General features: G+C 49.4%; 1 protein-coding gene across 1 annotated transcript; it reads right to left on the reverse strand.

Moving 5' to 3' along the window:
* Positions 1 to 305: 305 nt before the first annotated feature.
* PAPSS2 (3'-phosphoadenosine 5'-phosphosulfate synthase 2) lies at positions 306 to 27,581 on the reverse strand. Its single transcript, XM_065638837.1, has 12 exons — positions 27,561 to 27,581; positions 13,221 to 13,326; positions 10,625 to 10,860; positions 9,810 to 9,948; positions 9,430 to 9,548; positions 9,200 to 9,313; positions 8,661 to 8,772; positions 5,170 to 5,375; positions 4,242 to 4,377; positions 3,253 to 3,521; positions 2,386 to 2,615; positions 306 to 1,990 (listed from the first exon to the last, which is right to left on the reverse strand). Exons 1-12 carry the CDS (start codon positions 27,579 to 27,581, stop codon positions 1,849 to 1,851), a joined length of 1,830 nt encoding a protein of 609 aa, XP_065494909.1. The 3' UTR covers positions 306 to 1,848.

A 27,581-nucleotide genomic window follows, 5' to 3' on the forward strand; every position in this document is an offset into this window, starting at 1 on the left:
GAGTGCTGAGTGATTAAACAGCAGAGAAACGCAGGGATGCAAAACCAGTGTGGTTGTGACACTTGTTAAACGTGACTCGTTCAACACAGCGAAAAAGGTCCATGAGCTGTGGGTTCCACAGGAGAGAGGCCCCGGGGCAGCTCCTGCTGCTGCAGCCCTGGCACAGCACCCATCAACCCAAAAAATAATCAAGCGAGAGTATAAATATTTATTTGTACTAAAAGTGAGTGTCTTGTAGCAGAATATCAAGTTCAGAATATATTAAATCATATGTATCAGTTGAGGTACAAATTCCAGTCTCATGTCTTTAATAAATACACTATACAAAAAAAAAAAAACTAGTCCACATACTCTATTTCAATCAGAGGTAATCAGTACGCTACACTACTTTAAAAGGTTAATACAACATTTGTGTTTTGCTGTAACCATTCAGGTTTATTGTGGGTTTTTTTAAAACCGTTTGATTAGTTTATGACGAGCGGCAACAGCACTATTTGTCTACTTCAAAAAAATGACAAATATATTGCAATCAGAAATGGGAGTATTACTTTTGTCCTCCAGGTCCCTGCCAGAGGGCCTGAATATTGAAGGTGCCACTGCTCGTGTGCTTTCAGCTGCTCACCTGGGCATCGCGGCATTTTTCTTGAGGTATAACACAGCTTTGGGCTCTTTGCTCAGAATACTTAAAAAAAAAACTCCAACAAACAACTTTTTGCAAAAATATTCCCAATGCATAGGTAGTTTCACACCCTGTACCATGGCCACAGCAAAACAGGTTTTAGCTTGAGATGTAGGTCACTATCCGAAGTTACAAGCAGAAGTGTGATTGTTTTCGCAGAGCGTAGATCTGTGTGGAATTAAAACTGAAGCACAAGAGGAGGAGAAGGCTTTGAGGATGCGGTTTCCGTTTCATTTATGACACATTCTGACCCCCGCAGACGGCGCTGGGTGAAGCTCCGGCGTTGGGTTGCGCTGCTGTGACCTCAGCGGAGAAGCCTCACGCCCGATGGCAAAGTCCATGTTGGGGGGAAAAGAAGAAGATAAGGGCTGCAGTGATTTTCGGGGATGGACCCCGGGACTTTTCTGGCATCCTCTATTTTGCCGTTTTGCCTTTAATTGGTTTTTCAGCCGGGAGGAGCGCAGGCAAAGGGGATCTGACCCCGCCAGGTAGGAGGGAGGACACCCACAGAAGCAGCATCCTCGGTTTTTGCTGGCAGCCCTGAGCTTTCCCAGGGATCTCCCAGGAAAAGCCCTGGGGCCACCAGCAAGCGCAGGGATCGCCACGGCAGAGCCCCATGGAAAGCTGAGCTCAGGAACACTTGGCCCAGGTTTTGTTTCAACCAGAAGGGTCACGCAGGAGGAAGAACAGTGAGCAACCGACTCGGCCACAAGGAACTGGCAGCGGTCAAGGCCGATTTTAGAACATCCTGTTAAAAAAAGGGTATTAAAAAAATCCTGCTGTCTCTTCGCAAAAATTGTCTAAGGCACAACCTTGAGGGCAGCGACTGGATCCGAGCACTGAGTGCTCTTTTCCCTCTCCCACCCCGGCAGCAGCAACCGCTCCTCGCTTCAGTGGCTGCTGCGGCCTCCACGGGGCAGCCAAAGGCACTTCTTCATTTCTGCTCCTTGCAGGGGACAGACACGTTTTTAACCCAGAACTGAGGCCCTGCGCTCAGCTGGGAGCAGGACCAGGCTTAAAGTATTTCTGATTAGTAAAAAAAACTCTGACCCAGGTAGGAAAACCTTCAGCCAGAGCGTTGGAAATGCCAAGTAACTGATCTGTGTCATAGGGAATCAATCAATCATTGCTCACTCTTAATACAATATTTCTAGGGAGGAGGAGTAATGTTAATTCTTTTTTTCCAGCGACTGGTAGTACTCGGTCAGGACTTTCCAAGCTTTGGGGGCCATGAAGCCGTCTGGCGGGTTTTCGCCTTCGCGAGCGAGCTTCCTCATGCGCGTCCCCGAGATGAAGTCGAAATCGTCGTGCCTGCGGCAAAACAGAGACAGGGCTGAAATCAGCACGTGCGGCTCCGCAGCCTCGTGTATGATCGGCAGCAACGGGGCTGCTCTTCCGACAGGAGCTGGGCTTGTAGGTAACGTGCTCCTCCAGCTGCGAGGGGCTGTGTTGCTACGGCCACTTTGTCCCCAAGCTGCGCTTCTCATCCTTTCTGGTGGCTACAAAGGCGCATCTTTAGATTCACATGACCCATCCTCGACCTGGCGTCGCTCTGGGAGGGGAACGCGGGCGCTTCCCCCGCTCCTCTCCCTCCGAAGAACAACGGCCGCTTCTCCCCCTCCCCTGGCAAGCTGCGAACCAGACGCGATCACAAACCGCGCGCACTGCGGAGGCTGAAGAAACAGCGAGGCTGCTGCCCGTGTTACCTTTTGGGGTCATAAAAATCCATGGCCTTCTTCAGTTTATTGTACGCAGCCACCCGGAAGGGGATGATTTCCACCGAGGTCAGGCCCGGTGCCATGCTGAGGACCTTCCCTCCCTGCGTGGGCTCGTAGAGATCCTTCTTGGTCTCGGGGTGAGGCATGCCCGCCGGGTCGCGCCCCACGATGTAGAAATTGGCCCCGGCGATCATGCGAGCTCGGCAGTGCCACTGCACCTGCAACGGAGACACGAGGAGCACGGGCTGAGGGCCCAGCCGCAAAAGCTGGGATGCAAAAGAGATCCCGGCGCTCCGCGGGCAGGAAGGAAGGAAGGAAGGAAGGAGCCACGTCAGCAGCCTTGTCGCAGTTTCTCATCGTGACCAGGCCGCCCAGACTTGTCTTCCACCGCTTGATGCAACATCGCAGTTCTCCTAAGGATGTGGATTTCAAGGGAAACACCGGGGACGGGAACTGGTCTCGTTCCAATTCGGAGGTAGCGGTTTGCTTTTTGAACATGCAAACACAGCCCCGCGAAGGCTGCCCACGCATCCCTCTCCTTTCTCTTTTGGAGGAGGTTCAGCATCTACCACTTTCAACCCACCCGTTCACGCACAGAAGGGAAACTGCCGGGAGAAAACAAATGAGCATCCCCGCCCAATGCAGAAAGAAGTCAGGGTGGTAACATCTGCTTCTAACCCCGCTCTCCCCAGCTCTCCGGACAGTGCAGGGGCCCGCAGAGCTGAGCTCTGCGGGGAGATGGCTGCAGGGGCAGCACGGAGGGAGCCAAAAGCGAGGCGATGGCTCCCGGCTCCCTTCCCCAGGGCTTCTGGGGCTGTGCGGGAGCCGGCAGCCCCGCGACAGGCGTGACGTTACCTCCGTGGGGCCGGCGTAGAGCATGGGAGAGGGGAAGATGGCAACGATGGTCAACTTGGGGTCCAGCACTTGCTCCTCCAGCACCGCCGCGTGCTGCTTCATCCGCCACTCCAGCGGGACGTCATCGTCTTTGGTCCATCCTCCCAGGGGGTGCAGGAGAAGGACGGGGTTTTTGTAACCCCTCTCCAAAAGCTGGCGCCGCGTGTCCTGCATGAGCAGCGCGTGCCCGTTGTGGACGGGGTTGCGCAGCTGAAATGCAAAGACGGCATCTAAAAGGAAAAGGTTCAGAGGGTCACGGGCTTGCGCTGACCAGCAGATGTCATTTGCACATTACAGATTTTGACAGAGTCGTAAGATAATGTATGTCATTAGATGTGTGTCCTGTCTTCACATAAGCAAGGCCTTAAATACTTTAGATGAGAGTTTCATACACGTACAGCACCTCTTCATTGCTTTGCCAAGTTTATTTTCATTGCGCGTGGTTCCTTTGGGGCCGATTTCAGTCCTAGCAGCTCTCCTACAATGTTTTTAGATACCACTGGACACCTCCACTGAGTTCCCTGGCTTCATCGGTGACCTGCCACCTCTCCAAGCTCGATGGCACCTTCAGGAAGGCCAACGCTCTCCCCAAAGTGAGCGTGGGTGTCCGACACCTGCCACCCCGCTGGGACAGACACCTGAGCTGTCCCTGTGCTTGAAGGCCAAGCACATCGACATGGAGAATTAAACACCCAGGGTGCAGAAAGAGAAGCTCCGACCCCCCAGGGAGGACACGAGCAGGACACTTCCCACCACAAGCACCGTCATCCCCTACGGAGACCCCACATCACGTTTTCTGCTATGCCCAAATAGTCCCGCTTTGGGAGCAAACAGAAGCAACCTGGCCAGTGCTGGGAGCTTGAGAGCAAGTAACCAGAGATCACAGGAATCTCCCGGTGCCAGGCTGGGTAAGAAGAGCTGTGTCACCGGTGCTAAGCCAGGGCACTCACCAGCATTCATCTCCCTGAACTTCTGCTTGAGCTCGAGCGGTGTCAGGCGGTACTGGTCCAGCCCGTCATTCCATTTGATCTTCTCCAGCACGAGGAGGTCTCCACCAACCAGCCAGTCTCCGCTCTCCATCACCATCTGTGAATTACACACACGGGCATTATAGAAGGGACAGCAAAATATCTCATTTTCCCTTGGTTTACTTTGAAAAGCGTTAGGCTTGACTCCGCCTGCAGCACGATCTGCCCTCCCCGTGGGAATATGCAGGAGGAATAAGCTTGTTGCAGGGTGAGCAATTGCTGCTGAATAATTTAAAGGGTTAGGTGAAGCTAGGGGGAAAAGAATTAACACGGCTTTAGCCTTTTTAAGTAGGCACCTCAAGTCACCTGGTGTAACCTGGAGCTCTCTAAGGGATGATGTTCTTCATTCTGCCAGAGAGTCAGTGGGAAGAGATAAGCTGTAAAAACACAATGCCCTGGCCGGCTGCTTGTATGAAACAGCCAAATTGAGGAGAAAAATGTAGCTAAAAGGAGTGTGAGTTTGTGATCCGCAGCATCGGCGTTTAGGAGCATCACCGAGATCGTCGCAGGAAAACTTTGGGGGCTACGTTGAAGGTGGTGGTAAAACCATGTGGATGGAGGCACAGTGGTGAAGGTGCATGGGTGAGCGGAGCAGCTCCTCAGCAGCACGCTCATTTCCCCTCTCACCTCGTGCTTGTGATCCGACGATCTCGCTAAGCAGCGAGCGCAGCATTAACTCGCCAGCCTAAAAATTCAGTCCTGCCTGCTTGGGACGCGATGCCTCCCAGCGAGGGGTTGGGCTTGGAGAGCAGCCGGGACACCCGCAGCCCTCAGAACCTCGGGAAGGTTCAGCTCTCCAGCCCCTGCCCGCATTTCCCGGCTTCCCAGAGCGGGAAGGGGACAAACTTACTTTGACGTGGGGGTGCTTGGCACAGGTGGTGCCCCAGATGCGGGCGCAGCGTTCCTCCTTCCTGTGCTCGAAGTACTCGGGGTTGCTCAGCACAGCCACCCTCCGACCCGCGAAGCTGAGCGCCAGCGCCTCGCAGCCCTCCAGCCGCTCCTTGTCCTCCGTGGAGATGGGCAGCACGATGGGGATGCTCAGGTTGACGATGCCGTCTGGCGAGAGACCGGGAGGATTTGAGAGACGTTAGTGGAATACGGAAGCTCCTCGCCTGCGGGCCAGGGACGTCACAAAGACACCCGGGGCGTTTCACGACATTCTGCGCTCTCCGTCTCCCTGCAAAGAATCATTCTTCTCCAGTTACCTTGTTGGAAAGCCTCTGAAAAATTTAAATATACTTGGAAAATGCAACTCTGGCCATAACCCCTCCCGCTCTGCCAGGAGAACCACCTCTATTACGACAGCTCTGGCTTGGTGTTCCCCAGGTCATCTCACACCCTGCCCGCCTCTTCCATCAAAACACCATCACACTTTGCTTTGTTTCTTTTTCTTTTTCTTTTGGATATCTCTATACTGTTAGTCCTTTTACACCTCTCCGGAGTCCATTTTTAATCTATTTTCTGTGTGCATGCAGCAAGTCTACATCTCCACGTGTGGTTTCTAATTTCAGTGCTGTCTCTGAATACCTTGAAGTCGTGTTGGTTTTATCTAAGTCCTCCCATTCTTCCTTGGATATCCCAGTATTAATACAGCAGAATCCATCTCTCCCGTGGGTTTCCATTCCCAAACAAGAACAAACAAATCACTGATTCAATTTGTTCTGATAAGACTGAAATAATTTTGGACCCTCAAGATTTTTAATTGGAGGATTTTGACTATGATGTCGATTAAAAAAAAATATTAAAATGTTTTCATTTATTTTTAATTCATGACTAGGTATCATTCGTCTGCCAGAAATTTTCAAGCACCTTCATGAATAATCGTAACTATAGTCACATGGGAACCAATCAATATCAACTTCATACCTTTAAATGATATTAACCGATGATCAGTCAATAAAGTTAGCATGGAAAAAGCTGGATTATGGAACCAACAAATGATGTTGAAGCTGAGGATCTCCATGCCCCATGTCCAAACACAAGAGGCAGAGTTAAAAAACCCAAAAGATCACTCCAGTAAAGGTAATTACAAAATTACATGACTGGGATTTTTGTGAAGATCAGTTGGTAGGACGTGGGGTGTGTTATGCCACTTTGTAGTCGGCTGAATCATAAATAGGCTGTGGTTGTGTCTAGACTTAATAATTCTCTTTTTGTTTTGTAAATCTCAAAAAATTACTTTATAGCGAAAAAAAACCAATTGAAGTAATTTCTGTAAAACCTAACAAGAGTTATATACATACCAGCTACAGAGCGATTCCTTCCTGGGAGAACACAAACACAATTAAGACAATTACCACCCACAGGCACCAGTTAGAGGAGCCATTTCAAGAACCAAAGCTGCCCGTTCAGACCCCCCAGCCGAACCGCAGGCCGGCTGGTGCTGGCACGGCCGTGGTTCTCTGCGGCGCTGCCCCGGCCTCCCCGTCCAACAAGGGCTGCACCAGCCGGCAGCGACACTCAGTGCGAGGCTTTGGGCTCTGCGGTGTTCCCGCTGCCTGCGATCATTGAATCATAGAATTATTTTGGTTGGAAGAGACCCTCAAGCTCATCAAGTCCAACCATTACCCACCCCTGGCACTGCCCCATGTCCCTGAGAACCTCATCTCCATCTGTCCAACCCCTCCAGGGATGGTGACTCCAGCACTGCCCTGGGCAGCCTGTTTCAATGCCCCACAGCCCTTTGGGGAAGAAATTGTTCCCCGGATCCAATCTCAACCTCCCCTGGCACAACTTGAGGCTGTTTCCTCTCATCCTGGTGCTTGGGAGAAGAGACCAACATCCTCCATGCTACAACCAAAGTCCAGACTCATCTTTCTTCCCGGTGGTGATGGTGCCCCTACACAAAGCTGGGACTTAGTGCTGCAAGTCTGAGTGAGAGGAGCACCAACTTGCACAAGTCCACCCAAACGATTGATCACAGCCTTTCCAGGCACAGCTGGAGCTGCCAAAAACATCAGCCCCAAGGCTGGACCAATGGGTCTGGGAAGAGCAGCCTCAAACCTCTCTTTGGCCATGCCGCACCCCAGCCTCGGCCCCCTGAGATGGAAACCCTCCACCACTTCCTAAAGCTCTTCCGAGCAAAACAGGGATGTTCACCTTCTTGCTCAGATGTTCTCCTTCCTGCTCAGATGTCACTCTGCAGGCCTGACCACACAGATGTTGAGTTTGGAGACCTCCGTGGAGATGAGGTGGACTTGAGACTGACGTTAATGTCCTCTGCTACAAAGACCTTGTTAATCCCCCACTAAAAGTAGATGTCCTGGGCTTTGCCCCTGACCCTGTGGAGCTCTACAAACCCTAACCGTATGCCCGTGGACCCTGGAGGAGTTGTGCTCAGTGACACCAACAGGTTTGGGGGAGTGCCTCAAAACCAAATCTCTCTGAGATGAGCCTCTGGTGCAAAGTGCAGAGCCCCAGAGCAACACGGTCATGATGGCACCTCCGTGACCTCAACAGGCAGCTCAAGGACCACAGATGAGGGGCTGATAACGAGGATGTGTACTTCTGAACATTGTTCACACACTGGGCAGGTAAAAGGCTATGACATGTTCGAAAGCAGAAGCCATCATGCAGACGCTCCTCCAGTCCAAAGTCACCAGTCCAGAGCTTTGCATCTGCTGGACGGTGCCCAAATCCTAGTGACAGCAGAAAGTCACCGCCCTGTGCCACCATCGGATCCTCTAGAAGGAGGGGCGAGACTCAAAGGGATTCGCTCACCAAGATCCCAGATCGCTCTTGGGCCTACAGACCCCAAAGTGAGTGTCCCATGTGCCTGCGATGTCACAGTGATGGCACCTACAGCTGAGAAACGGGGCAGAAATCTCCACTGCCCTGGTCTCAGCTGTAGATGATCACTGCAAGAATGCTCTGCCTTTTCCAGGGGTGAAGCGCCTCTAACATCTTGCTAATGAATAGGTAAATCTGATTTATTTCAAGTCACGGTAATGGATAAGCAAGAAAATGGGAAAAAAGTAAGTCAAAACAGGTTCTGCTCCTGTTTCCACGAACAGCCACCTCCTCCCACCTCAAATCCAGCCTGGCAGCCTCGTGCTTACTTGGCTTTTGGTTTGCTCTTCTATTTACCGTGGTACAACCCAGCATGAAAAGAGCTACACAATGGCTGCTGAAATGTTTAATCAGCGCCACGCGAGACGTCTAAGCCGTGAGCCGGTGCCCTGGCCAAAGCACGGTTATCTTTGTCACCTTTCGTACCCTTTGGTGCATTTCGGAGCGCGGCTTCCCAGCCCCACTCGCATTTAACACGTGAGAGGAAAGGAGGAGGAGAACGGGGCCGAGCATTCAGTGGAAAAGCTGCCCGGGTGCCGCGGGGGTTCGTACCGTTCAGCAGGGTGCCGAAGTGGATCACTTGCAAGTATTCAGCCTCGCGCATGAAGCCGGTGAGCGGAGTGGCCCAGCCTTCGCTCAGCACCTGCACCCACTGCAGATCCAGCTGCAAAGCAAACCAAAAGGACGCTCGTGTCACTAGGGCACGCTCGGAGGTCGCTGTGCCTTCCCTTCTGCCGCGGCAGCGCTCTCAGTCGCTTTGCTTTAAATGTAAGATATTCATAAAGGGGAAGAAAGCCCTGGGAGGGGGGGATTGGAGGTTTTTTAAGGCAAACTTGTGTACTTTCATAGCACAACTGCTTGTGGGCTGTACTAATGCAACAGAGGAGACACACAGCCCTGGCTTGCTACAGCACGAGGTGGGGACACGGCAGAAAACAGCTGAGGATCGGGACCGCGCTGTACCTCGCCATAAAGCACAGCCACAAAAGGACACAGGTGGCAGAGGAACAGAGCCCCCGCCAGCAACGTCCCCGTCAAAGCTTCTACCCTTCGAGCAGATAAACAGCAACCGCATCCACGCATGATGATACCTTAGTGATCTCTACGGTCGGCAGCATCTCCGCTTTGGCTCGGACACTGCTGAGTTTATTTTCAGGTACAAACAGCTCAAGAACATCCTTAATCGAGCCGTGAGGCACAATGTTCTGAAAGAGAGAGTCAGGACAGCAATTGTAAGCAACGTGCTGTTTTTTAAATGCACACCAAAAAGTCAGTATCCAAAGCAGGTTTACAAGCTGCCGGTGGCATAAAAATGACGTACTTCTGTTTGGAGGAGCTCCACAACCTGCTGAATACATTCAGACACCGATGCAACGTTCGTTTTCAACACCAGTTCAGGAGATTCGGGCTTCTCATAGTCTGAGTCAATCCCCGTGAATCCTACAGGCAATTAAACCCAAATTAAATTAATTTACTGTAATACTTGGTGTCCTTAAGCCAAGAGCACTGTAGAAATAACCAGCGAGCATTTGATCACGTTGCGTACTACAAGTGACACTTGTGACAGCAAGATTAGGGAAACGAGACACCCTTGTGCACAACAAAGAGCCTCTGGTGACCCAGCTCCACGTGCAGAGCCCCAGCAACATGCTCCAATGCTCTGGAAAGCAAAAAGAAAAATAGGAGCTCGCTCTTCCATACCTTTGATCTCTCCAGCTCTTGCCTTTTTGTACAGGCCCTTCACATCTCTACTTTCACAAATATTTAGAGGAGCATCTACAAAGATTTCAAAGAAAGGAAGTCCAGCTGCTTCGTGGATTTTCCGTGCATTTTGACGATCCTGTTCGAAGAAAGATGGGAAAATCAGCTGCGTCCGAATTGCAGCAAGCACCTTCCTACTACATGATATGACCTGGAATTTGACACAGGGGTTTTCATCTCCCTTCCCTTTCCCATAAATATACTTAAAAATCTACAACTTTGAACTGTTTTCAGGTTTTTCTATCTGAAACATCAAGAAGATTTCTTCATTAAGCAGGACAGCAGAACTTCAGAATGTGAATAATTATCTGCCCTGTGTCAAAAAAAGGAACTGCTTGCATCGACTTGATAACAGCAGCTACTTGGTATTCTCAGGAAGCATAAAACCACAATCAATACTCCTTCAAACAGACCAGTGACAGCACCATGACAAGCTATTGTTTCTATGCCTCTTTTCTGCATCCTAATGAGTTAACGGTAGAAGCCTCTGTAGGGGGATTTTAAAACTTCTCTCAGATTTTCATCATTTTATAATATTGAATATATTCAAAGAGGTCATGTCAAACTGCCCTTCGGAAATCCGTACTCATCGCGTGCAGTTCTGTGTGTCAGTGTTTCACAAAAAAATAGAGAAGAAGTTAAAAGAGCGCCTGATGGCATAGATAGCAAGTCCTTTATGTAAAACTCTCTTCAGTACGAACAATCATGAGATCAAGGCTGCCCAGAAAAAGCAGAATATGACACAGCGAGTTTACCTTTGCGAAAGGAGAAATGAAGCTAGTGATGCAGACAAGCCCAGCGTCGGCGAACAGCCTGGCCACCTCCGCGATGCGGCGGATGTTCTCCTCGCGGTCCCCAGCCGAGAAACCCAGGTTTTTATTCAAGCCGTGCCGAATGTTGTCACCATCCAGGGAGTAGCAAGGGATGCCATGAGAGACCAGGAACTCCTCCAGAGCAAAGCCAATGGTTGTCTTGCCAGCTCCAGAAAGGCCTGTTGGAGACAAAAAAGTGAGGATGGGGTTTGAGGTCAAAAGACTGAAAACAGCAGCATAACGCCACACCTCCTGGGACACTGGCAACGAAACTCTTTCTGTCTGAAGTTGCTTTAAGTAAGGAATGAGGTAGGGAAGTTGGATTCATCATTTTAGCAGTTACCACCACAGAGCCATGGCCAGCAATTCTTATTGATGGGGTGGAATTAATGCCGTGAGAAAAGCTGCTACCTCCCAATATCTGGAGGGGTTCCAGCCAGCAGTGTTGCAAAAGTACCTCTTGCTGAGCCATGGTGGGACATACAGGTACCAGTGAGTAGGGGATGCTTGAAAGAACGCTGTTGCCTGTACGTCTCTCAGCATCTTCCTCCTCCTGTTCCCCCTCTGAACAGCCAACTGATCTCCCAGACTGAACTCTGGTTGGACATGAGGAAGAAATTGTTGCCCCTGAGGGTGGTGAGAGCCTGGCCCAGGTTGCCCAGAGAGGTGGTGGATGAACCATCCCTGGAGACATCCCAGGCCAGGCTGGACGGGGCTCTGAGCAACCTGAGCTGGTGCAGATGTCCCTGCTCATGGCAGGGGTGGTACTGGGCGAGCACTGAATGTCCCTTCCAACCCAAACTGTTCTATGATTCTATGAACCCAAGGAGAAGTTCTTCCCACAACTGTGTGGGGTGGGACAGGCTCCAGCAGCGATTACCCCTCTGCATCCACGGACACAGGAGCAGCACACACAGATTGGTGCGAGCAGGAGCAGGATGGTTATGCAGACAAGTAGCACATCTTCAGCCAGAAAGAAAACAATCCAAACCAAGGTGGCTGCTTCCCATCCCAGCTCCATCCGCTCGCTACTGGTGGTGTCGGAAATCAGCAAGTGCACCTGGAGCACCAAACTCCTCCTTTCCCTTGGGGTTCCCTTGGGTTTTGTAGCACAACAGACTAACCGATGGCTCTCCTGAGCTGGCAATGTCAGGCATTTCAAATGCCCTTCCATTTAATCCATATAGTCCATGCCATGAAATGTCCTTCCATACAGCCTCTTAAAATTAAATTGATAGAAAGCTAGGAGACGACTGTGTATTTTAAAGAATCATCATCAGCCAGAGAAGCTCAGACCTTTCAGATACAAGATTTTTGAGTGATATTTGAAAAAGGAAATTTCCTTGAATAGGATTTTTTGCTTCAGAAATTATATTAAAGCAGATTCTGAGAGGGATCTTATCAATGCTGATAAATATCTCCAGCATGGGTGTCAAGGGGATGGACCAGACTCCTTACAGTAGTGCCCAACGATAGGATGAGGGGCAATAGGCACAGACTGAAACACAGGAGGTTCCATCTGAATATGAGGAGAAACTTCTTTCCTTTGAGGTGCCAGAGCCTGGACCCGGCTGCCCAGAGCAGGTGTGGAGTCTCCTTCTCTGGAGACATTCAAACCTGCCTGGACATGATCCTGTGTGATCTGCTCTGGTGACCCTGCAGCAGGTGGGTTGGACTGGGTGATCTCCAGAGGTCCCTTCAACCCCAACCAGGCTGTGACTCTGTGGTTAGGTGTTGGCCTTCTTTTCACAATTAAAGAGGAGAACAAACCAGAAATGTGTTTTAATCCAATATCTAGCACATAAGCTGACACGAAGGCAAACCAGAATGGCTTTAGGAACCCTTCCCAGTACGTGTCTTCAACACCCTCCAGGAATCAAAGAAAATACCAATATTTAAAAAGCAAAGAAACAACTGAACAAGCAGCAAAAGAGAGAGCTGTGTAAATATTAGTGGAGCAAACAAATGCAATTGTCATTTCTAGCAATCCCTAATCCCCAGTGACTTTATCTTTCGAAGCAGAAGGGCAACACATCGGAAGGTGTATGAGATGAGAAATAAAGTAAGAAACCCACAATGGTCATGCAAGGAATCGCTTCCAGGGCAATCTGCTGCCTGGGAGTATTTACTCTTCAGACAAGACGATGCTGTGCTGCCCACAAGGTGACTTTATACACAGCAAACCTAGGTGAGAACATCGCTGGGCAGGTTTCACTGCCAAGGACTGGCTGGGTTTGAGCCACACGCTTGGGAACAACAAGCGCAATCCTCAGGGCTTCTGACATGCTCAAAGGAGCCCGATAACAGCCACGAAATTCATAAAAACATTAGTTACGGCCAGCAGCTGCCAGGGAGAACATCTTGCTGTGCCAGCACCACGTGTCAGCATTTCCCACGTGGAAACGTTTTGCAATTCCCAGTTCACAAGCAATGCTGACGTCTCCCGCGGATCCCAAATCCCCAAATCCTCCGGGCCATGCTCACGTGCTCAAGCGGGTGTCACACGTGGAGCTGCGTGCTCACACCCCGCCGAAAATACCTGTCAGCCAAACGGTGCAGCCGCGAAATCCACCCCTGGTACCGACGACTTGTCCTCTCTTGCTCCTGCTGACGTGATGGGCTTGGTAAACCACATTGGTTGATCCCTTATGGAAACAAAGCAAAACACTTTTGTTACCTCGTTGGTCTCCATACGAAAGGAAAACCTCAGCTGGGACATGTAAGGGAAAGAAACATAAATCCATTAAAAATCTGCATGGCAGCAAACTGGTACTAAAAGGAAAACGGCGAAGAAAATAGATGCCTTTGGTAATTTACTCGCTGTGTTTAACGTAACGTGGCTGCTACTAATTGCAGCTGCAGCTCCGGCAACGGCACTTCCACAAAGACTTGTTGCACATAAAATATCTACAAGACCTTACTAATTGTCAGGATTATGTTTCCAACCGAGGCAGCCAAAGGAAAAGTCTCAAGAGGGAGAGAGGATATAAATATTTTCCCCCACAGCCAGATCACGAACGTAGGTTTATCCATTTCATATCATCAGTACAAGAGTGGCTTTCCCACGATTTACATCTCACTATATAAATATTTCTATGTTTGAAGTCACAGCAGGGAAGTGATCATCTTTCATTTGTCCAAGAAAAAAAATTTGGCAAGGAAAAAAAAAAGAGGAATAGGAGAGACAATAAAGTAAAAGCTCACTTTTAAATGTGTTAGCAAAATAGCCTGAATTTTTTTTTCCCTGCTTGCTGGGCCATTAATGCTTTAACATGATTCGGCAAAGGCATAAGCATCTATTGGAGACTTAGTGTTCTGTATGCAACAGAGGGCTCTGCCTGCCCAGAAATCTGGGTGAAAATTATTCCGCCACAGAAGAGAAAAAACCACCCTCCTCTCCCCACCTGATTTTATTATTATCTTTCAGAGAGGCCAGCATCCCAGCAGAGACCAGTTTCCCATCACAGCGATTTATAACTATACACAGAATTTCGTGCCCATTTTCAATTTAATTTTAGGGAAAGCCTCCATAATTAGTCTCTTTGCATCTGCAAATACGCCATCCGGGTTTGCTTGTGGGCACACCGAACGGCTACCCCACTCCAGAACATTTTAACATCCTGGTAAGAATACCCATGTCCAAAATAATCATAGTAACGGTCATAAATCTCTCCTCCAAGGCGAACTCCCAGCAACTCGGTGCCACAATTGTGGGATTGCACCAGAGAGAGAAGCAATTCCCCCATTTCTGGCCCGAGGTGACCAATTCCCACCCCGTGCCAGCACCGTATGACTTGACAGAGAGTCCTGGGCCAAAAAGGTTTCCAGGGCTGTTGCCTCAAACACCCCCAGCAATGTATTTTCTGGCTCCAGGACTCTCAGTTCCCATTTTCGTTGCCGCAGCCACCAGAATGGGTCCTCGCCATCTCTTCTGCAGTTGTTTCAAAAGATAAAATCAATTATTTGGGGGTTGGAGTGTAGGGGATGAACGAGATGCTGTCTGAAATGCAGAACCCGGGTACCACAGCAAAACAAAATCCCCAAAACCTCTCTAGATCTGATCCTGAAAAAGTGAGCAAGCCCAACACATCTTGGTGACTCAGAAGAGAAAAAGTAAGCAGCTCAAGGTTTGGTTTCTGTGGTTTGTTCTGGTTTGTGTTTGGGGTTTTTTATTTGGTTGGTTGTCGTGGGGTTTTTTGCAAGGGGTTGTCAAAAGTCTGAACATTCTGAGCTTGCAAAGGTGAGGCAGCACCACTGTGGTTTAATTTTCACTCGTCCCCAGGGGTTCAGGCTTCGGCAGCAGGACTAAATGAGCACACACAGAAGATGCACCAGCCAAAAATAGTCCCTTCTCCCAAGGTGCATGGGTGTGCATCTGCTGTGATTACTCCCAGCTGAGCTCCAGCACCGCTCTGAAATGATCTGTCGTGGGGCCAAGGACCCTCAGCAAAGCACAAGTGCCCAAACTCGCCTTCCCAAGAGCTTGCCATCCCTCAGCCCTGCAGCGAAACCTGCCCGCGATCACACCCTCCTCACGTGCAGCACTCCAAAAAAACCATAAAAGCGGGTATTTTGCAATTTGTTTGCAAACCACAACAGACAAGGCCAATATTTCTGCATGGAGAAGTGAACCTGCACGCTTCAAATCTCTCTTTTCGCGCCCTCTGCATCAGGAGGAGCTCCAGCCGCACGCTTGCTTTCGCAAAACGTTGATCTGCTGGATCTGTCCTGCAGGAGACGAACTACGATAACGTCCGTGCCTCGGGAAGATGCAGGAACTAACACATTCGTATGTGGCTGACGTAACGAGATTGTTATGTTATGATAAAAGGACGCGCTGCCGCGACGTAAGTCTGCACTGTGCATGCACCTCAGAGCTCTTATTTTGCACGCCGGCATATTTTGGAGCTTGGGAAAGCACCACTGGGGGGCTTTTAGCAATCCAGCAACGCTGCCAGACCTCTCCTGCCTGCCGGGAGCTTTGGACGGTACCAAATCCCTCTGATTTTTCTGCCTCTGATACTCATCTCGCTGATAAACTCTTCGAAACCACCTGCCACACCCCGACTCAACTTCTCGTCACCAGCTACGCCAAAAGCAAAGAAAGGCAAAGAGAAACGTGGCAGACGGCCAGGCTGGCAGCTCGTGGGGCCGGGAACAGGCTGTTCAGCAGGAAACACCAACTTCCCACCCGATCATCCAGCAGCTGGGACACGGCTTGGGAAGGCAGAGCTGACGCACGATCAAACGGAGCCAGGGCACCACCAAAAACCAGCTCGAGAGCAAACCCTGGAGAGACTTCATGTAGAAAGAGCATATGCTGCGAGAAAGTTGGGAGGCAGAGATAAGCAGAGGACGGGGTTTCATCAGCTGTGGGACTTTCCCGATGATTTTATTCACGTGGTTTTAACCTTGCCGTTGTAAACTAATCATATTTAAAAGAGATAACGCAACCATCATCGCAACACACTCATTCAGGAATGTTGGGAAGATTTAGGGAGACTGGGAAGCATTTTTTGCAATAGTCTAGATCAAATAAGTGAGGTTTGGCAGAGGAACCTCTTTAATTCAGCCCTAAACAAGGCAATAAATGACACAGCAGCGTCTCCAAAGAAGAGCAGAGAAACCTCTGCCAGCCAGATGGTTGAGCAGGACGTTCTCCTTTCCTTGGAAATCTGCTCAACAGGCCACATCTGCATGACCTCGTTCCTCAGCCCACCCTGCCTTACCTCATCCAGGAAACGAGGAAAAAAAACGAAGACACGGCTGCAAACCGTGTGCTGAGGCTGCAGCGGCCCAAGAAGCCAAATCCCAGCTCTCGTTCTGGCCTTCTCTCCCACTGAACCTGTCCATGAGGGTGACAAACTGGGAGACGCCAAGATCTCAGGTGGCTTTAAGATCAGTCTGCAGTGAGCCACCTGCCAAGTGTCTCCTGGCCTGGCTTCCAAAAGGGACAAGGTTTTTTGGACACTGCCCTGGTGGGATAAGATGCTCCTCTGCTTTGTGAAAGCAGGTTGCAGGCAGAGGCTTTTCCTTAGTGCTCCTCCTGAATAAAGACATGGGACTTCTGAGACAACAGAGTCCACCACAGACTTGTTGGAAACCAGGAACCGTCAGTGTCCCCGGCTCTGAGAGCTACCGCTGCTCGATTCGTGGCATCTGGAAAAGTAACCTCAGCTCCTCCTGAGGTATTTGGCCCTGAAAGGGAGCAGCTGTGCTTGCCCACATCAGTTGAACACCCCCAGGAGAGGCGTTATCAGGGAGCATCTTCTCCTCTCACCTGAGAGCTCAACGTGCCATATCTGGTGGCTATTTGCTTGGAGCTGAACCACTGGACAATTAATAGAAAATGCACTAGGCAAACCAAATCTAGGGCTGTCCCAAGGGATTATATGGATGATTTGCTGCCTTCCAGTAGAAACTCAACTATGTATAAACTCGAGGCAGCATCTCCTGCCCCCACCTACCTGTTTCTCCAGCCAGTATCTCCACGGCTGCAAAGCAAACGGGACCAGGGTGAGAAGCACGTGCCAGAGCCCGGGGGTGGCAACGAGGGAGGAGGGACAGGAGCTGAGCACGATCTTCAGGAGATCCCCACAGCATGGACACCATCCTCGAGCCAACCTTCGCTCAGCAGAAGGGCCAGTCTCCTACGGACACCATCAGCATCCAGCTGGCATCTCACAGCCCCAGGGAAACCCTGACCCAACAGCCACGGTAGGGTCAGGACTCTCCCAGCTGCAGTTTTATTTATAGGCCTATCTCACATCATTAGGAATACGATTCTTTTTTTTTTTTTTTTTTAGCCAAGCATTTAATACACGCCCTACTTTGGCACCGCAGCCTGGACATCACTTCAGGAGGAAAAATAAAAATTAAAAGAAATAGAGGATTTCGGAATGTTTTCAGCTGATCATATTTGCCTATGGTAAAATAGGCTTTTAAAATGATAAAATGATCAGGCAAGCTTTCAAGTTCAAAGTCAAACACCTGCTTAAGCAGGGCTAATCTAACTATTGGTTAAAATCCCCTCTCAAGTCCTGCCACCTTACTAAAGAAAAAAAATCTTTTGTCCTATCAGTTGAGCCTGATGCATAAAAATTAAGTTTATGGGGCTTCTCCTTACAAAATTATTTTCTTCTGCCAGGGCAATTCCCATGGCTGCTCTTCCAAACGCGTGAGCTGATGTCATCAAGAAGATAAAGTGTCCATCCATCACCAACATGGGGGAAAAATTTGCTGCAAAAGAGTCATTTGCTGCAGAAAAGCAGAAAATTATACTCAAAAGGAAAGGAGGAAGAGAGGAAAGAGGGACGTTTTGCTTGAGGAAGCAAAGATTTTATTAGGGTCATATTGAAGAACGATGGAGAAACCTTAGAGTCTCTGAAATCCCGAGTTTGCTCTTGTATCCCTAAACCAACAGACTTTTCCCAAACTTGACTTCGATTCATTGAATAGACCAAAGTGGTAAATGCTTCAAAATCAGCTCCGCTCCTTGCTGGGCGAAAACCCCACCAAGATGGAACTACCCTGGAAATTTTGCCCGTTTCACCTCCCAGGACTCCAGCATCACGACTCGGAGCCCAGCTCACCGGTCCCGATGGAGAAGCGGGACTTCTCCAGCACCCAACATGTTGTCCTCCCTCTTTCCTGGGACTCTTCTCCTCTACCGCCACCTGTACATAAGCAGAAATAACATTGCTTTTTCTTTTCAGCCTTAGCTGAGAGACGCAGCGATGGGAGGTTTTTTTAACCCAAAGGAATTTTTGAGCTCTTAGCAAGACATTATTTTTGCTCACAGCTAAAAAATTTTTCTCTTAGTATAAATTTGAACGTTTCGGGTTGCCACAATCAAGTTTTATACAAAAAAACCCCAACCTCGATAAAACCAGGCTTGTGTTCGAGTCACCTTGCAAATCAGACACTTGATTTCTAGACTGTGCAACTCCAAATCAGCAGGTTGGGCGTTAAACTCTGCCTGTCTGAAGGCACCCAGATCAGGTGTTTCTTCATCTCTGAATTAGATGATGTCCCGACTCTAATTTCCTCAACACAGGAAAACCAGTGGGTCATCCTGTGCTCCTGCATTTTTTGGGACGAATTTGCAAGGCTGAGACAGATGTTATAAAAACAATCTTCCCACCTTCATCCCAGAAATCACATGGGACAGCTGCATAGCCAAAAAATATTTGCCAAACAAAGCGTCTTGTCAGCCACTGCCAAAAATAACAATTTAAACAAGAAATCCTTCCATGGTTGCCCTATTTTTTATACTCAGAGCAGTTCTGCTAAATTACCTCCCTAAATGAACACGCTTCAGCAGTTGGGCTTATGCTCGTTTTGCAAACAACAGGTTTGACATTGGAAAAGGAGAACTGCTTTGCTTTGATGCCCTGGGTCTGTTAAAAGGCTGCTCTGGATCACCCTCAATGCACAAACCAGTCACTCTGCAAAAAGAGGGGAACACAAATGATGTTCTCACTGCAGCATGGGTAAGTTTGGGGACTGAACACCCCTAGAAAGCGAACAAGCACGTCTGTTTAACCTTTGAGAAAACAGAGTAGAAGGGAAATACATGACAAGAAGGTCGGCGATCAGTTAGAGAACACAAAGATTGTGTAGCCTGTGACCGACATCAGCTGAGAGACGTGGGACTGAATCAGAGCAGCACGGCACCGCTCCCCTGCCAGGAAAAACCGCCCCGCGCACACGGCCACGCTTCTGTACCTGCTTTTGGAGAAAAATATCGAGCTATGGAAATGGTAAGCTGAGTATCAGCCCCTCAGATTTCAGAGATGAGGAAAGGAGGACAAGGGTAGGCATTTTGACTACACATTAACTTCAGTATCAAAAAAGTGTCCAGATAGGAACTGTATTTACATGTAATATTTTTTTTTTCCCTTGAATATGAGATTTAAGAATTTAATTAACGGGTGGTGGCTCTGTATGGCAAATAAGCCACTGTACATGTCCCGTCTCTTACCGTGGCATTGCAGGCACCTTGTCCTTTAAAACGAGCAAGACGGACAGACAGGATTCCTGCACCAAATACCATGCAAAGGAAAACTTGCAGTATAGCGTCAGGAGATTGTGAGCTCAGCTGAATTTTGTTCAGTTGTAAGATACAACCAAAAACCCAAGCTCTGGTGTTCAGAGATGCCACGTGGGCCTGGCTGACCCAGAGGGTCCTCCAGCGAACACCAGGAACCAGCGTGTCAGAGCAATATCGCTGGTTATCAAAACCATTCCCTCCTTTTGAGAGCTCCAGAGATCGGTTGAACAAACCAGGACCGTCATTAACTTACCTTTAAAAGCCGAACCGGCGCCGCTGCTCTAACACAAATTACCGCGAGCAAAATTGAGAAGTTCTGTCTCCCTATTAGCTCAGTTTGCAATAGGTTTTCAGACTTGGAGGCCAACATCTAACCACGGCTATGAGCAGGCAGGTGGGACACCAGCTCCATCTTCTGCTAAGTAAGAAAACAGAATCTCCTTCCACCCTCCCAGCTAGCACAGGTTGAACAGAGCACATCTTGGCTCTAAACTGTATGGGGACAAGACACCTGTTTTTATCATGCCCATCACATCCCTCGCAGGAAAGAAATCCTGTATCTTTTGAGAAACTCTAGCAACTTCAAGCAGCTTTACCAGGTTTTAAAATATATATATATATATATATTTCTGTAAAAGAAGTAATCCTCCTGTGTCACTTCTTCTCTACAGGACATGTTGGCAGCCTCCTGAAAGAATAAAGCTGGACGCAAGCCCAAGCTGGTGGGGGCTTGAACCCCATGCACTTGACTTTGCAATAGTCAATCTTTGTCCACCTCAGCAATTTTTTTTAAGGTTTGCAAAAGCAGCAGCAGGAAGGACTGTGGGGAAACTCAGCCAGAAGCACCACACGGGACACGGTTAAACATGGAAACTCCGCTGGGCAGGCAAAAAGTTCACTTGGCTGGAAAAAGTCCTTCAGATGAATTCACGGAAGGAAAGTTCATCAAGGACTATCAGGAAAAAAGGCAAGACCTCTGGCACCTCCAGCTGTAAATCAATGGCAGCTGAGACAGTGCACCGTGGTGTCCCAGCCGTAAGCCCTTCCCTGGTCCCAGCTCTCGGCTGCTGCTGGAAACTACAGATGGGGCCAAACAGACCTTCCCTCGCTCGGCACCTCCTCAGGCCCCTCAATATTTCTGTTGGCTGAAGGCAGGGCTGTTTTCACCACCATACCATTGAACACAACAAGCTGCATAAGCCAAGTTGAGGGGCTAGAGTTTGGAGACACCAGCATGAAGGTTTCCTGCCCCATCTACTTGTGCACCTGGGTTATTGTTACTTGGTCGCTCAGAAGTTCATGCAAGCTCCCAGTATAGAATCATAGAATTGCAGAATCATTTTGGTTCAAAGAGACCCTTAAGATCATCAAGTCCAACCATCAACCCAGCCCTGGCACTACCCCATGTCCCTGAGAACCTCATCTCCATCTGTTCGACCCCTCCAGGGATGGTGACTCCAGCACTGCCCTGGGCAGCCTGTTCCAATGCCCGACAGCCCTTTGGGGAAGAAATTGTTCCCCAGATCCAACCTCAACCTCCCCTGGTGCAACTTAAGGCCATTTCCTCTTGTCCTGGCGCTTGCTACAACCTCCTTTCAGGTAGTTGTAGAGTTGTATCTCTCCGAGGATGGTATCAACCCCAATTTTACAGCCACAGAAGAGCAGCAGTGAGTGAGGCAAACAGCAGATGAAGACTTGAGCTCCTGCAATATCTAAGCACTATAAAAATGACATGTTTGAAGAGCAGCTCCCCTGGACTTCAGGCCGCACCTCCAAGAGCTCGACATTTCTCATATCCATCCCCATGGTCACAAATCAGTTTTGCAAAGACGGGGGCAGATGCAACGAGCTGCCCCAGCCATGGTTGAGGTGACTCGTCCAGCATCATGCCCAGGGTCCCTGGCAGAGGCAAACACGCAACTCAACCCCCTGCAACAGCACCCACCTCCTCTTAAAATGAGGGGTTTTCCCTCTTCCCACACCCACTGGCAACACAAACAAATGTTCCTCCCATCAGAAGGGCTGGGCAGGCGTGAAAAATGATCTGCTGCCTGACATGCTTTTTTGCACCACGATGGAAAGCTGAAAAATGGTTTGATATCCAAGAAAATATTTTGTTCTGACAGAGAGGCCACAAAGACCTCAAGGTCAGAAAGTCTTGGAAATGTAGGTACAAATGGTGGTTTTCTAAAGATGCACAAAAAACCTCAACAAACCACCAAAGTGCTGTATCTAAAGTGAAACCACGTTTTAAAAAAAATAACAAACTGTACACGAACCAGCTCCTTTCTCAAGCTCTGCTCTCCAAATAGGCCAACACATTTTGGCACCAACTCGGCAGATAAAACTTTCGACACGCATAGTTGTACCTGAGCCAAGCTGTAAGTAAATGAAAAAGAACTGCTCTGCAAGGGACGGGACGCAGCACCGGGAAGGAGCTACCAGCCCTACGGGCAAAATCCCAACTGCCCAGCGTCCCATTTCGTGACACACATCCACGCCAAATGCTGTGACCGTGCTTTTTTGCACCCCTCCTTTTGTTAATGATAGTCGATTTTCACTTGGAAATTATTAAGCTGCGAGCCCATTAAGGAACTGTTTCTCACTTCCTACAGCTGTGATTCAGAGCTAAACCAGAGATAATCATTAGTCACCTCGCTCACGACAACAGTAGATTAACAGTAGCAAGAATTACACGGTGTTTCTTGTAATGGACTTTCAAGATAACAAAGTGTATGAGCCCTGTGACCAAAGCACAAGTTCAAGGCAGGGCATATCGTTAGGAGCATTAATATGGGCTCTGCACAACACTTATCTTTTGTGGGCGCGTACAGCTGCAAGTTTATCTAAAACACCTGGTTTCAGATAGGCAAGGTCTTTTCATTTTTAAAGGACATTTAAAGGCACCCTCCAGGATCAACATCAGCCCAGTAAAATAATGCAAGTATCCCGGTGCTTCTCTTCAAAACCCTTCAGAAAAACAAAATCCCCGTGGCCTAAATCAAAGCCGCAGCTGCAGTGCACATGTATGGGTAATACGGGGTCTTCAAAATCATCTGCCGTCTGGCCTAAAAATCATGCGTAGGGGCTGTCCAAGGAGAGCGTGGATGGAAACCTGTTCCCAAGTTACAGGTTTTAGCACAGATTTGTTACTTGCTGTGATTTAATCGGTGCAACCTGAAAACCAGATGAGGCTGTATTTATCCAGGAGTCCAGCAGCAGGACAGGAATCAACATCCTGACTCAAAACGCTTTGACTCGGAGCTGAAGAAACGATGGTCAGGTTTAGGTGTCCCAACCAGCACCCAAGACGGCACCCACCGTGCCGACCAGCACCACCAGGGAACGTCCACCAAGGACTTTTTCTGGCTTTTTCCCTCCCTGAATTCCCCAAATTGAACATGCCTGCTGTTACAGAGCAGAATTTGGTTAATAAACACACGTCTGGCACACTGGCAGCCCCACCAAAGAGCACAAGCTAATGAAACAGCAAGGTGAGGGTAACAGACTGGAAAGGTAACTTCTTAATGGCAAAGGACTTCAAAAGAAACAGGGAGAAAAGGGAGGAGAGCTATAGGAAACAAGAGGTCGAAATAACAACATATTGAGATACATAAACTGCTGACCTTTCTGTGATCTGTGAAGAAAAGAGGCAGAAAGCAAAAAACACAACAGAAAATAAACCAAGAAATACTGAGCACGCAATGAGCAACTAGAAAACAATAACCTTTTACTGTCACAGTGCAATGAGTTAGGCACCATGTTTCACGATATAGATCCTGTCTACAAACCCAAGGCTTTTGAATCCCTGGATAAAACACCAGAAACAGTGTCTTGAGTAATTCAACCGAGAAGCCACACCACTTCCCTGAAATCAGGGCTCTGCTGCCTGCTGCACTGTCAACTGGGACATGAACACGTGGCTTGTTTTTTTTTTAAATAGAACGTTTTATCTTGTGTGGCTTTACAATTAAACTGACGCGGCTGTACGTATGTTACTGCACAGCCAGTGATATCACTCAGTCCATCCGAACTCTGCCCTGTGGCTGCAGAATTTCATTATGAGAACAGCTTTTAGGCAAAGAAACTAAGCCTCTGCGAATCTCCTCAGGGTTGTCATTTGATCTTGTGGGTTTTTTCCCTTCTCTTGGAATAAGTTTAAAAAAAAAAAAAATCTAAATTCTTTTTACACGTTAAATTACCTTTAAATCAGACCCTGTCATTTGCAACTGTGCACATTAAGCCTTATGCAAGCTGAAAGGCTGAGGGAGCTGGGGCTCTTGAGCTTGGAGAAGAGGAGACTGAGGGGCGACCGCATTCATGGTTATCAATATGGCAAGGGCGAGTGTCAGAAGGATGGAGCCAGGCTCTTCTCGGTGACAACCAATGATAGGACAAGGGGCAATGGGTGCAAACTGGAACACAGGAGGTTCCACTTAAATTTGAGAAGAAACTTCTTCCCAGTGAGGGTGCCAGAGCCTGGCCCAGGCTGCCCAGGGAGGTTGTGGAGTCTCCTTCTCTGCAGACATCCCAACCCGCCTGGACACCTTCCTGTGTCACCTCGTCTGGGTGTTCCTGCTCCGGCGGGGGGATTGGGCTGGATGAGCTTTCGAGGTCCCTTCTAACCCCTGACATTCTGTGATTCTGTGAAAAACTGAACTATCAGAAGTTACAGCTTTGTGATCCACTGGGCTACTGAAGCAGCCTCCTGGTGACAGCGAGGGATGCCACACGCCAGGCCGTTCAGCTCCCAGGAGAGACTGGTACAAGCGCAGACAGGTGACAAAGCTGTAGCGCTCACTGGTTTCGGTACCGGGCTCTCGTTGTCCCCTCAGCAGCTTAAAGATGCCCAAAGCGAGCTGAGGGAACGCAGCCAGCCAGGACGATGTCCACCCACTGCCAGGGGCAGGACTCGGGCAGCCGGTTCCCAACACCTCCATCTCCTGAGACATGTCAAGTGGCACTTGCCACACGCCCATGGGGACATGGAAGCCACGTGGCCAAGTCACCCCAGCAAGCGACCAGCCCTTCCAGGGCAGGGCTGTTCCCCTGGGCTGTGTCTGTACCCTCCTGCTCGTTGTAAAAACACCGCTGGGCGGGGAGAGGGAATGAGCTGCGGAAATACCGGCGGTGCCGCAGGTGTCGGGAGAATGAGCCGCTGTTTCGACGGGGCTACAGGAGCTGCTCAGCCCTGAATGCCGCGCTGTGCGAGAGCCCACACAATAAACAAGGGCAGTCCCACAGCTCCCCGCTACTCGCTGCCGTCGCTTCGCGGTGTGCTTACTCCTGGGAGCAGGGTTTCGCCACGGGGCACACAGGAGGCCTGTGTAAGGAACGTTTTTAAGGTCGTCATTAAAAACCGTGCTTCTCCTCAAAAAGTCAACCCTGAAACTGGCCAGAAATAAATGCTCTCTGTCAATGAGGTCTTTGAGCAGCAGGACGCTGCCCGGCACGTAGAGGACTTCACGCTTCTTGCAATGTCATGAGCAGAAACCAAGAGAACGTTTCCGTACCAACCAGCAATTCCTGCATACCGAGTCTCAGGTCTTCAGCAGAATCAAGGTGTCACATTCATTTTGAAGGATGATACACACGGAAGTAAAAAAAAAAAAAAATTAAGTTTCCTTCTTTGTACCTCATCATAAACTTCTATTAATAAATGAGTGTGCAAGTAAAACATCCTCAAAATAGCCTAAAATTCCAGAGAGCATTCAGGCTGAATTTGGGGTTTAAATCCTGGGCTTATAATTATCCAGTTTCCAAAATGAGGAGCACAGTCAAATAACACAGCCAGTCCGTCTCGCGACAGCCAGCACTACCGCGCCTTTCAAAAGCTGACAGCTGATCAACATCACCTGCAAAACCCATTTTTGACACATTCTCAGACAGCAAATAATGCTGGAAACATCCAGCCTCACAAAACCTTGTTTGTGGGAGAAAGATTAACACATCACCAGTGCTATGAAGAAGTGCTAAAACCTGAGATTTTATTAGTACTAAGGATTTTTGTAAGTAGTAAGAATTCATGTTACTGGGAGAATTAAATACTGGGATTAAGTAAGGGGCAACAGGACGATCTGCTGCATTAATAGGAATCTCATTAGGGCAAATTATTCTGTGCATCCCATTTTCATTTTCCGACAGACCCACCTCAGCTGTTGCAGCTACCAAAGGTGTCACGGCAAGCTCAGCACCGCGTTGAAACTCCTCTCCAGTTACAGCATTTAGGCTGTCAGCTGCAGGAACAGGTTGTGCTGCCGCCTGCTCCTTCGCCAGGCAAAAATCACTGATGCGCTGCCGATGCCTCAGCCCTCCTGAACCGCAGCGTGTAACTGCACCAAGACCGGACCCAATCAACCGTGTGCGTAAGCAAATAATTGTGCTGATTAAGAGACCTCTGTCAAACTGAAACGCCTTACCCCGTACGTTTGATATCCGCTTGAGACGGTTGAAACTGAGGAGCTGCTGAAACCACACTGAGAGCGAGAACTTCATCTACGCTCTGGGTGACACACCTCCCTGGCGATGGAGCGGGAGGATCGCTAATGGGGTGTCATTGCTCTTTCATCGTAATTACCAAAACCTCTGGTAATTAGTGAAATCATGCCTTTTCTCATTCTATCGCGTACCTGGCAGGTAAGCAAATGAAAACACGCCTACAGGTGTCAAGCAGATAGCATCAGTTTCGCCTGTCACGGTACGAAGGTCAGCCACAACCTTGCTTATAAAGGTCATTTTTCCAGCCCAGGTTGGAAGCAAAGGAGAAGGATTATTCTGGAAGTTCAGCAACGTCTCTCTCCTGTCACAGCAATAAACAAAACTCCCATACACAGCTCACGTCTTGCACCTCCCTTCCCTGAAATAATCCCTAAATCACAGGTTTTTACGTTTCCGAGAACACCCTGCCACACAGGCACGCTTTGTTACGTGTGGTTTTGGCTGCATTCCTACCCGGACAGATTACCGGTATGTTCAAAAGGCATTAAATCCATCTGAAAAATTTATGATGAGGTTAAAAAAAAAAAAAAAAAATCAACCAGCAAAAGCAGCCCAGGAGACTTACTTATGTCAAGATTTTTCATGGTTCTGATTTAAAACATGGAAAATATGCAGCCAGAGGGACGCAGACTTCACATCCCAAATCCAAGAAGGGAGGGTGGCTGGTAAGCGGAAAACTCTCCCTGGCTGTGACTGCAATTTGCAATTTTAATTTCTAACTGAATTATGCTCCGGCTATTATTTTTTTTTCCCTTCGCTGTGTGTTGGGTTTTTATTATTTTTTAAAAACCGGCCCCGCAGCAGTGCTGGAAGCCGACCGGTGGTGGTGGCGGCTGTCCCATCAGCTCCTACCCTCAGGTGGGACCTGGGCAGGGGAACCCCAAAAAGCGAGGCGGTTGCTCAGCCTTGTCGCTGACCCAACCTCTGTCCTCGCTTGGGCGGTGGGGACCGGTGCGGTGAAGCCGGCGCGTTCTGGCACGGCCGTGCAGGATGGCACACTCGCCCAAGCGACAGCGGACGGACGTGTGGCTGCCCAGACAGCGGGACACGCGCCTCGCCCGCGCGTTTGCACCCAGGTGGACCATGAGAGCGTCCATCCTCAGCACCACGATGAGTTCAGCATCCTCCTGCCAGGTGACGGGTGCGTCCCAAGAGACGAGCGACGGTGCCCACCGGCCGCTGCCGCCACCCGCGGGGCTCGATGCCCTGAGCCCCCGCGTCCCCCCGGCGCAGCCTCGCGTAAATCACACAGCGGTGCTGGGATTTCGGGAGAGGGAGCCGGACGCCCCCCACGGCCGCTCAGCCCCCCGCCCCGCGGCGCGGCCCTACCGTGTGCTGCCGGCTCGACAT

Source organism: Caloenas nicobarica, chromosome 7, assembly GCF_036013445.1.
Source record: "Caloenas nicobarica isolate bCalNic1 chromosome 7, bCalNic1.hap1, whole genome shotgun sequence".
Classification (NCBI taxonomy): domain Eukaryota; kingdom Metazoa; phylum Chordata; class Aves; order Columbiformes; family Columbidae; genus Caloenas; species Caloenas nicobarica.